General features: G+C 43.4%; 1 protein-coding gene across 2 annotated transcripts in view; it reads right to left on the bottom strand.

Moving 5' to 3' along the window:
- Nucleotides 1-2,539: 2,539 nt before the first annotated feature.
- hspg2 (heparan sulfate proteoglycan 2) overlaps nucleotides 2,540-10,389 on the bottom strand; it is an 82,564-nt gene continuing 74,714 nt past the window's right edge. The window contains exons 70-88 of one of the 2 annotated variants that reach the window (XM_029507177.1): nucleotides 10,226-10,243; nucleotides 9,051-9,135; nucleotides 8,791-8,935; nucleotides 8,591-8,693; nucleotides 8,401-8,510; nucleotides 8,203-8,311; nucleotides 8,008-8,106; nucleotides 7,664-7,885; nucleotides 7,270-7,514; nucleotides 7,006-7,177; nucleotides 6,703-6,825; nucleotides 6,348-6,404; nucleotides 5,323-5,398; nucleotides 5,112-5,190; nucleotides 4,664-4,711; nucleotides 4,236-4,306; nucleotides 4,045-4,128; nucleotides 3,397-3,500; nucleotides 2,540-3,015 (exon numbers count right to left, since the gene is read on the bottom strand). In XM_029507177.1, the coding sequence (XP_029363037.1) occupies nucleotides 2,843-3,015; nucleotides 3,397-3,500; nucleotides 4,045-4,128; nucleotides 4,236-4,306; nucleotides 4,664-4,711; nucleotides 5,112-5,190; nucleotides 5,323-5,398; nucleotides 6,348-6,404; nucleotides 6,703-6,825; nucleotides 7,006-7,177; nucleotides 7,270-7,514; nucleotides 7,664-7,885; nucleotides 8,008-8,106; nucleotides 8,203-8,311; nucleotides 8,401-8,510; nucleotides 8,591-8,693; nucleotides 8,791-8,935; nucleotides 9,051-9,135; nucleotides 10,226-10,243 (2,123 nt within the window). In that variant the 3' untranslated portion in view covers nucleotides 2,540-2,842. The remainder of the gene's footprint in view (nucleotides 3,016-3,396; nucleotides 3,501-4,044; nucleotides 4,129-4,235; nucleotides 4,307-4,663; nucleotides 4,712-5,111; nucleotides 5,191-5,322; nucleotides 5,399-6,347; nucleotides 6,405-6,702; nucleotides 6,826-7,005; nucleotides 7,178-7,269; nucleotides 7,515-7,663; nucleotides 7,886-8,007; nucleotides 8,107-8,202; nucleotides 8,312-8,400; nucleotides 8,511-8,590; nucleotides 8,694-8,790; nucleotides 8,936-9,050; nucleotides 9,136-10,225; nucleotides 10,244-10,389) is intronic. The other variant, XM_029507178.1, reaches the window with a different exon arrangement.

The following is a 10,389-nucleotide window of genomic DNA, read 5'->3' as shown; positions in this document are numbered from 1 at the left end:
GGGTGTAACCTTAACAAAAGAATGTTGGGTCTTAATCTCCTAAATAGAAAAGTGTAATCAGTCTCTCTTCAGGGACCGGGGGGGGGGGGATTAAAGGCTGACATGGACACGTAGGGGATGATTTGGGAACAATGAGGTGATCTGATGCAGCAACAGTCAGACAACAGGAACAGTCATTCAGTGGTGGGAAAAGAAACACTCGTGAGCTTACAGATAGCACATGAATTTTGTTTTTAATTATAAACACCAATGGGCAAGGGGGGAGTGTCTCTCCAACACCGGTAATGGAACAGTCAGGTCGCCCCGACACGAACAATATTTCATCTGGTACAGTCTCATTCACTTGAGTGATTCACTTTATTTATTTTATTTATTTTTTTACTGCCCTTCAGAAGTGAAACAGTGAAATTATAATCTATATATATATATATATATATAAAATTAAAGAAAATCTGCCATTGTTAATAAAAGTGCACCTTTCATATTTTATAATGGCGTGAAAACAAAAATCAGTGGCAGTTTCTTGACAACTTTGCATCGGTGTACAGTGTTGATGTGAAAATCCAGTTCCAGAGCAGATACGCTACCAAAGGTGCATCCTCAATTTCTAACTCTGCTTTAGTGTCCTCGACAAGGAGCTCTAAGTTGGAGCGTTTCAATCCACGTGTTCATGATGACATCAGTTTTTGGAAATAAATAACAATTTTATTGTTTTAGGGGCCTAAGACTTTTATTTCTTGTCATCTAGTGGATAATATAACCAGTTTCCATCCATTTGACCTTTAATGTGTGTGTGTGTCTGAAAGAGGGGAGAGTGTGAGAGGGTGAGGAAAAGTCTGGGGGGGGGGGCTGCATATTCAAACATGAGGGGAAAAACAGGGGGATGTGGGAGGCAATACATAATAACCAGAGAAAAGAAAAACAGCAAGCTCCTGTGGTTGTTCTAAAAGAAGCAGAATTAAAGCCATGAAAAAGAGGAAGAGGAAAGAAAGAAAGAAAAAAAAATAATAAAATAAATAAAAATGCAGCAACTCTAAGTGAAAGGATAGTGCTCTTTTTTTAGAATATTAATACAAATATTTTTCAGCTTACAAAAATGAGAAGAAGAAGAAGAAGAAGAAGAAAATAAAGTCTGTTTGTGCAGTTGTGGTTTTGTGGTGTGGTCGACTAAAAAGGCGGGCGAGCATGCTTTTCATAGAGCTACACTACCGGTTGCAGCACGTGACCAGGATCCCCAACGTGACGTGTCGCTGCGATTATTAAAACTGTATCCTGCTGCAGAGAAAAACTTCCTGCAGAGCTACGGCAGTCTTCGGAGTTTCACGCCTGCCTGAAATCCCACTAAAGCTACCAAACCTGAAAATGAAGTAACATCTTGAGGCAGTTCTGGATTGACCCTCCTGAGGATGTGGATAATGAGACAAGTACACACACACACACACACACACACACACACACACACACACACACACACACACACACACACACTCACACACACACACTTGACTTTTGGGGTAGCGTGATCTGAGAGAAAAGGGACACACAACCAGCAAATTTGCTAATAGCATACACCTTCATTCTGGACTGATAGATATCTACCTGATTGGCAGTTTTACACATAAAATGATATCTTTAACAACCACACACACACACACAAAATCACACCCTTTAAAAACTGCTTTTTTTGAGATCTACTCAATCATATAAGGCTGTGGAGCCAACAAACCACGCCGTACTTCATAAACTCAACCTCAAATGCCATGCATACTCACAAATGTGACACGAACGGATGCTATTCAGACAGTTTTCTTGATCTAAAGTGGCCAAACACTAAAAACTAAATCTCCTCTACATGTGACAACCACAGACGATGACGATGTGCTCTTATCTTCACATCTGACGTTAGCACCAAGGTCTCTTTTTCTTCATTTAAAAAAAAAAAAAGAAAAGAAAGAAAGAACAAATACAGACGCAGAAGATGCAACGCCGCCGCACGTGACTTGTGAAGCGGAACGATTCGGCCGACTTGAAGCAGCAGCACGTCTACGGTATTTGACTTTGTGTTCGACGACCTGAGTTGTGTTACTGAAGCTGCGTGTGTGTGACTGCGGGTGTGTGTATGTGTGCGCTCTCCTCCCAAAAGACTGTAAGCATGCTCGCAAAAGGAGAAAACTAAACAAAACAAAGTTCCTCTACAGAAGTGAAGAAAGAAGGCCTAAACGTCCTCAAGTACTAATACAGTTCGGCCTATTAATAATAATAATAATAATAATAATAATAATAAAAAGCCCTGGACACACAGTATTAGAACCCAGAATAAACTCTAGGAAAGTTGAAGAGCAGTTATGGTTAGTTTGCATGTTTTCCCCCACAAATATAATATATATATCCATATGTATATAAATAAAAATTCAGTGCTGTAAAAACTTCTCCAACTCCATAAGATCTGACCCATCGTAGAAAGGCCTAATATGTTTTACTCTTCTCATGACTAAAACTACTGCTGGAAGTATGTAAACTGTACTGGTTCTCCTGTTAATAGTCCTTCATTGCGAATACAACACCGAGGAAGAGAAGACGTGTTAATATCTTTTTTTTTTTTTTTTTTTTTCTTTTTGGTTTTACTGCACACAGAGAGACAAATCCTGTTGTGTCATCTTGTTTTGTTGTTGTTCTTTGTTGTTGTTGTTTTTTTTTTTTTTTTTTTTGGTAGCAGCAAAGCACCAAGTTTGTCAAGCTCTATGTGTGTAAGTCTCTCTGTGTGAATCTGCTGTGTGTGTGTGTGTGTGTGTCACTCCATAGTCTTTGTGTATGTGTGTCTGTATGTTGTGTGTGCTGCGGCCTATGAAGAGCAAGGCTGCACGTTGACGCTGTGGGCTTCGTGTGACTGCAGGTCGATGGCCTGGGCCGGCTGCTGTCCCGGCCGGGCGTTCATCAGCGTCAGGTTCCTCACGCAGCCCGTCATTCCTGACGAAAACTTTCCTCCCGTCATGGCAGCCATGTCTGGGGCTCCACCTGTCGCACAACAACACGCACACACTTAATGCGCGCCCAGTTATGAAATCGTTCTTTAGACATTTGGACCAAAAAAAAAAAAAACTGTAAAATATCTGAGTATCTTTCTTTCTGAAGATATGAATCAAAAGGAAATATAATAAAAGACCATGAAATAAGTAAATTAAGAGACAGCAGTGCAGTTTTGAATCAAGAAATACACAAAGTAACTGATGTGACATTTCAGCATTATTCCTCTTGGATCAGTTAAATATGTTGTGTTTTCAAACACACAGGTATTTAACCAATTATTATTTAACTCATGTTACTTTTAATATTTTCATCAGCATTTCCTAATAAACTGAGCTTCGATAGCTGTGTTGGTGCTTTCACTTTACTCACCAAGGTATATACTTCCTTTGGTGTTGACCATGAGGCTCTTGCCTTTAGACTGTCCGTGGAGCGCTGCTCCTCCATCGATCTGGATATAGCCATCTTTTCCCGTTCTAGAGAAGAGAAAGGAAAGCACACCTCAGTGCACAGTGATACAAGCGAACACAGGAAACAGAGCTATAGCAAGCGTAGCGGCGTATTTGCGTGTTCAATGTCGTCTCTAACTGTGCTTTTCAAGGTCAGGTGAAAATATCTGCTGTGAAATTATAATCGGCACGCCAGAAGAAAAGCAAACGGTCCGAATCCAAACACCCATTCCAGGATTTCAAGCCCCCATTTTGCTTCTTTACAAGAATCAAATAACTTGTTTTGTAATACTTGATGGCAACATTTTAAAACCTGCTGAAGTATTTCAGAAGTCTAAATGCGTTTGTCTAACTTTTCATTTATGTTTTTAACTCAGCAGCATGATATAAAAGTAAACGTTCAGGCGCATTGATTAAAAAAAGCAACAACAACAGCAACAACAGCCAAAAAATTATTTGAGAAATCCTTCTGAATTTAATCAGGTTGCCGTCCCACACACTGATCAGCTTATATGTATGAATATATAAAGTATGGAATCAAAGAACTGCACGATCTAACATACAGTCATACCTGACTGCTGTGATCTTGTGCCATTTCCCGTCATTGATGGACTTCCTGGACAAGATTTCTGCTTCTCCGCTGCCCAGCTGGTAACTGCATATCAGACAGCTCATCAACATCTCCACAGCATTTGTTTGACTGTAAAATAATCATACCTGCCCAGATAGCGACATTAGTCCAGGATTAAAGGGCTAAATCACCTGAAAACAAGGTGTCCGTTCTTTAAGCCGAGGCTAATGAAGTCCTTGCCTTTGCCGTGTTCTCCGAGTTCCTGCCAACAGACGTGTTAAGTCAGCAGAGAAAGAACGTTGCATGACTGCAGCACAGTGACTACTGAACTGCTGCTTTCCTTTCACTTCTCACACCCAACACTATAAAAACAAATATGATTTAATGCAGGCAGATTGTTCCAACAGTATCTGCATAAATGTGACATAAACTCTTCCATGCAACACAACCGTGGCGAAAGAAGCCGTCATGCACATTGTGCAGTAAAAACACAAAAATACCTTTTTATTTGAGGCCATGTGTTTCTCCATTAGTATCTTGTTGGATCATATTTGTTTTGTAAAGGCATGTAGTGGGGCATGCCGAGTAAATAGAGTGTCTTGTGTTTTTGCGTTGATACCTTTTTACTAGCATGCACCTTTCGCAAATTGCGCGCGCCATTGGTCTCCTGAGGAAAATGGAGGATGAGTTAGAGAAGCAACATGCACTCATTTAGTGGCGTCACATGGAGCAAAGGCTCGAAGCCGCAGCATGCCTGACAACGAATTAGACAGCGTGATGATGAAGGTGCCGATCAACAGCCAGAGAAACGGGAATTAAAGAAAATGCAAAACTGTGCAAGAGATGGATTGATGTTGATGCGCAAGTCCAAAGAGAAGCTTATGGGTGAATCACTTCTTCACAGATGAGGTGGAACTGATGGCTTAAGATTGTTACTGATGTGCTTTAACAAAGTGTCGGTGCGGATTAAGAGGTGGAAGGGAGGGATTATTATTATTATTATTAGGTTTAAAACTTGAATTAAACTACGACTCCATCTTATAGACATGAGCTGTTCCAAGACTCACCACTCCCTGCCACAGAATCAGACCCTCAGAGGAGCCGGTGTTGATCTCCAGTTCAATGGTCTCTGGTGAGTCATGAGCACTAAAAACAAACAAACAAACAAACAAACAAAAAAAAAACAGAAACAATTTTTACTCTTGATGCATTAACTCCCCTTAATACAAAAACGAGGAGAGCAAAAGTCTCAAAGGTTGAAAAGCAAATTCCACTTGCCTTCTTGGGAAAACGGATTTAGGAAGAGCAATGTATCCATTATTTTGGAAATGAGCTGCGTATTGGTAGGGTGAATCTAAAAAAGAAAAAACAAAAAAAAAACAGAGTAACAGAAATGAAAACTTTCATCGTACTCATTGAACTTTCATCCTCACTGTTATGACGCCCTCTGGTGGCAAAAGCATGGAAGAAACCCTGCTAAGACAGGCCTGGTTAGATGAAAGCATTCACAGACAAAAAGAGCCATCCTCTCACTCAAAGTCTAATTTGTTGGTGGTGCTTCAATTAGAACTGAAAAAAGATCATTTAAAAAAGAAAATCTGAAATGCAATCTTCCAACTACAGCGTGATTTGTTTACTTACGACTTTGGCTTGTCTGCAATTTCAAAACAGAAGTAACTAAAAATCTTCCGAACAAGCAGACTCATCACAACATGAGCAGGTTTTGTGCCGTTCTTGACTCCATCTCTGACTTTCCACAGAGAACTCGGCAAAACCACGGCTCCATGCACAAATAACACGCAAAGTACAGAGTATGTTTGAAATACACCTCAGTTCACCCAACCACCACGCTGTGCTTCGAACAGACAGAGTTGTTAGTGCGGACGTGGAGCAGATTTAATGTTCCGACTTGGACACATTTATTCTTTCATTTTTTATTTTATTTTATTTTTTTTTTGGTTGTTGTATAGACAGGCAGTTTTTAAGTAGAAGGAAATTAAAGATATGATGTCGTGAGTAGCCCACAAGGAAAACAAGGGGAATTCCACATTCTAGCATTTCGGGGTTTAAAATAGCGCCGTGGGTCCAAAATCGGGCAGAAGATTGCCGAACATGCAGAATTCCCCCCTCCCAACTTTTCAATGAGCACCGGTTGAGTTCAGACACATGTTTGGTTTCACGTTTATGGGCGGACACATGTTAGGCGATAGGCGAGTCAGGTTGAGCTTGGAAGGTACACGGGGCCCCTCGGGCCCCTGTTAGTCACAGTCATGTCAGGCAGACTGAATGTTGGGATACTGTACCATTCGCCTCGCTAGCTTCCAAACTCCACTGGGCCTCGGGGAAGCTGGAGACCTGGCCTGTGTGTGCAGGATATAGCCATGAGAGTGCAGGGGGGTAAGACACAAGTAATTACTGAGGGTTAAACCTCCCAGAATGCATTGCCATGCTGGGTGGGAGGTGGGGGGGGGCTTCATACTGTGGAGAATGTGAGTCATATGGGATTGTGTGTTTTTCTACAGCAGGTGTATGCATTAAGTAACCTCCGCTATGACAAGACATACGGTTTGCTTTTAGACTAATTGGCTGCGATGGAAATTGCATCATTGCACATTTAGAGGTGATTAAATTGTGCGACAGGCGGTTATGTTGACTTACTTTCGGCGCAGTTCAAGCCCGTGTACTCGGGTGTACAAACACACTGACCGCCGACGCAGCTGCCGCCGTTCTGGCATTGAAGGTCGCTGTGGCACACGTCTTTCACCACCTCGCAACGATCACCTGCGGGGTCACATACCGGTCATGGCTCATGGGTGAAAGGTCCAGGGTCAAGTACACACCAGCGGCAGGGTGATTATTTTAATTGGCAATGATTATTCCGTCATGTGCCTGCAAGTTACATTTCCTGCCAAGAATTCGGGCGAGCTCTGACAGCTGCAGAGTCTAGAAGACTTCACTAACCTTCAAAGCCATCCTTGCAGAGACACTGGTACTCGTACTCAGCACTCGACATGCAGTGGCCGCCGTTCAGGCAGGGCCTGCGGTCGCAGGGGCTGTTGTCCACACACTTGTGGATCGATCTGCTTTCTGTAAAGCTGTAGGACAGATCCATCTTCTTGTTGTTGATGGAAACCTAAACAGGCAGCGCAGACGCGTTTAAGACGCTGGGAATTTTTTTGATAACCTCTGCTTGATTTCCTTTCGTTTTGCTCATAGAAATCTTACCTCTCCGATACATCCCTGAAACATTTCACTGACGTTGGCGGGCTTGGGCAGGATGTCCATATTGGGAACTCCTCCCAGATACATGGGGGTGTGGATATTGAGGCCTTGAGCTTTTCCAGGCGACGTCTTCCTCTCCACTTGGCCTTGATCCACCCTCAGGTGACCAGCCCTCTTGTTCCGCTCTGCTACAACTCTGTGCCACTGGCCCAGAGAGACCGGTTCAGGACTCAGAAGGATCGCTTGGCCTGAAAATCAACATCGGTCCGCGGCGTTTTAATGGTCTCCAGCACAATAAGAACAAAAAGACCCCACTCGATCTCACTGGTCCTATTACTGATAACTTTTTCAGTCTCCACAGGGCGCAATTTTTAAGAGCAAATTACGTCTACTGTACCTGTTCCCAGCTCGTATCTGAATTCCACGTGTCCGTCCACCATGGAAATGGCTACAAAGTCCTCCACCTTCATTTTCTTCCCGCCACAGAAGAACATCAAACCATCCCTGTCTATTGGCTTGAACTCCAAGTCGACACGCAGGTCGTCGTGGATGTTGGTGAGGGGAGGATAAGCTATGAATGACTCTTCCCCATCAAACAGCGGAGTGGTCACCAGTTCACCTAGTGAAGGCAAACGAGCAGGAAGATAAGTTTCCATTTCTTCGTGGATGTTAACAGAACATAGCAATAGATGGAAAACCAAATGCCATACATCCATTTTTATGAGTTATTTTCCAGCTTACCATCCATGCATTTGTCTCCGAACTTGCCGAGATGGCAGCGGCAGTCATAGCCCAGGCCGCTCGGGCGATTGATGCAAGTGGCGTCTGGTCCGCATGCCTCTGTTGTGGGAATTCAGGTCACGAAGGGTCACGAAAGAAGACTTTCTACAAGGTTTCTACTGTTTACCAGTGTGATGTTGTCAGGTTCACATGTACCTGAGTGACAGTGCAGGGATGAGTGGTGCTGGCAGTTGCTGCCGGTGAATCCTCGAGGGCAGCTGCACTTGTACAAGCTGGCATCCGAGTCCTCGCACCTGCCGCCGTTCTGGATTGCGCAAGAGAAATCGTTTTGATATTGTGGAATCTCACTCAAATCAAGCAGTATAAATAAACAGAGCGGCAGAAGTGACCGACCTGGCACGGGTGGTCTTTGCAGGTGGGACAGTTGCTGACGCCAGTAGAGCTGCGGTCGAGGTCTTTGAAGATGACTTCCTCACCCTGGATGACCAGCTGACGGATGCAGCCTACACAGTACGAACATTTAGCAACGAGCAAAAGAAAACATTCCCGCCCTGCTACATTTCGGTCCTGGGTGATGTCTCACCAACAAAGCCGCTCTTGATGCCAGCAGTTTTGGCGAGGAGTGTGTAGTTGGGGTAACCGCCCACATGAAGGTCCTCATTCAGATCCAGGCCCTGGAACTTGCCCTGAGGAGAGGAAATGAGCGTTTGATGTATGAGTCACTCAATACATCAGGCAGTCACGGGTGAGGGAGGGGAGTCACATTCACGCTGACTTAAGTACCTGTGAGCTGCCGTTGATGGGCTCCCCTCCGTCTACGATGATGTAGCCCAGGGTGTGGTTGCGATACAACTCAACGGTGTGGAACTCTCCCAGTTTGATGGGGTTGGGGTCCCTTATGGTGGCCATGCCAGAGCCCACATCAAACCTGGGAGAATAGGACAAATTTAGACAATTAAGATCAAGAACAAACTGCATTTACTTTATGTCATTTTAAAAGACAGTAAAAAACAAACAAACAAACAAAAAACACACAAACTAACCTGAACTCCAAGCGACCGCCCACAAGTCCCAGCGAGATAAAGTCAGCTCCCGTGGTCTTCCTCTGGCCATTGTAGAGGATCATACCTACCCCACAAAAACTAAGTGAATACAAGTCCAGACGTGACCCTTGATGTTTATCCTACGATAACATCCATTTTAACAAGTCAATAGATCCGCCGGATTTATTTTCATTTGAATCAAGCAGAACTTTCGGTATTCCATGCTTAGTCATTTCAAGAATTTACCCGATTCAATAATGAAACGCACTCATTCAATCCTCGTTGGATAGTTTTTTCTGACTTGTTAGGATGGACACAAATTCACACAAAATAAACTCCTTGAAAGCTGTACAGCGAAGCGGCATGCTGCGGTGACGCAGGCCTGAAGCCAACCAAAGCCAGATTATAACTTCTATCCTACCGCTGGGCTCCTAAATGCAACCATTCACAGTCTCTGTTTGTCTTTCTCCACATGCTGGATATCTGCATGCTTCCGTCAGCCACACAGACTCACGAGGGGAATCGGGAACATGCCCTGATAGCCCTGATAGCTCTGACCATGAAACATACAGTCGATTTTTAAAAAGTCAGATGTGGTGAAATAGCTTTGCAATGTATTTGTAGCTTTTTTTTTTTTTTTTTACAGCCAAAATCCAAAAGGTCAAAGATATGTTGATTATCAAAGAAAAATCTTCACTGTCGATTTTAAGCTCAACAGCTTTGACCTGGATTTTTTTTATTTCACTGTCATGTCTCCACAAACTGCGTGTGGGATTAAAAAAAGCAAATAACTAGTTGCAAAAGCTATTTGAGTTACCGCTCACTGACTCAGAAACGTGTATAGCTTCGCATTTGCAAAGTCCTTATATAGAAGGATTCTGATCCTAAGCGGTAGTGCTGCTCTGGAGGCCGTGTAGAAAGTAGCTGACGAGGTAAAAGCAGATTTTGTAACCAAGCTGCTCTTAAGCCGACGACTGTAATACTCCTGAAAGTGGGTTTGTGCTCGTAACCGAACAGCCTGTACGGTGTAAAAAGGGAGGCCATGCACCAAACTGCATCTCTTTCACAGCCTCTAAATCGGCCCTGAGCTGTATGTGTTACGTGAAGGTTTGAAAAAACGCAGCACTGCCAACATCGGCCTTGAGTTCCTGTGGCTCTCAAGCACTGAGACTCACCAGCGTACAATATGAGACCTTCCCACCGCGTGGGTGAGATAGAGACAGGAGGGGACAGAAGACGCAGCAGAATTACACATGGGGGAAAGAGGACAACATTTTAACGACCAAAAAGTCCAAAATTATACTCTTGGCAATTAAGCTGTCAGGAAGATTTAAAGTTA

Source organism: Echeneis naucrates, chromosome 7 (genome assembly GCF_900963305.1).
Source record: "Echeneis naucrates chromosome 7, fEcheNa1.1, whole genome shotgun sequence".
In the NCBI taxonomy this organism is placed as follows: Eukaryota; Metazoa; Chordata; class Actinopteri; order Carangiformes; family Echeneidae; genus Echeneis; species Echeneis naucrates.
Note: the sequence above shows the minus strand (reverse complement) of the source record. Positions and strands in the feature narration are given on the sequence as shown.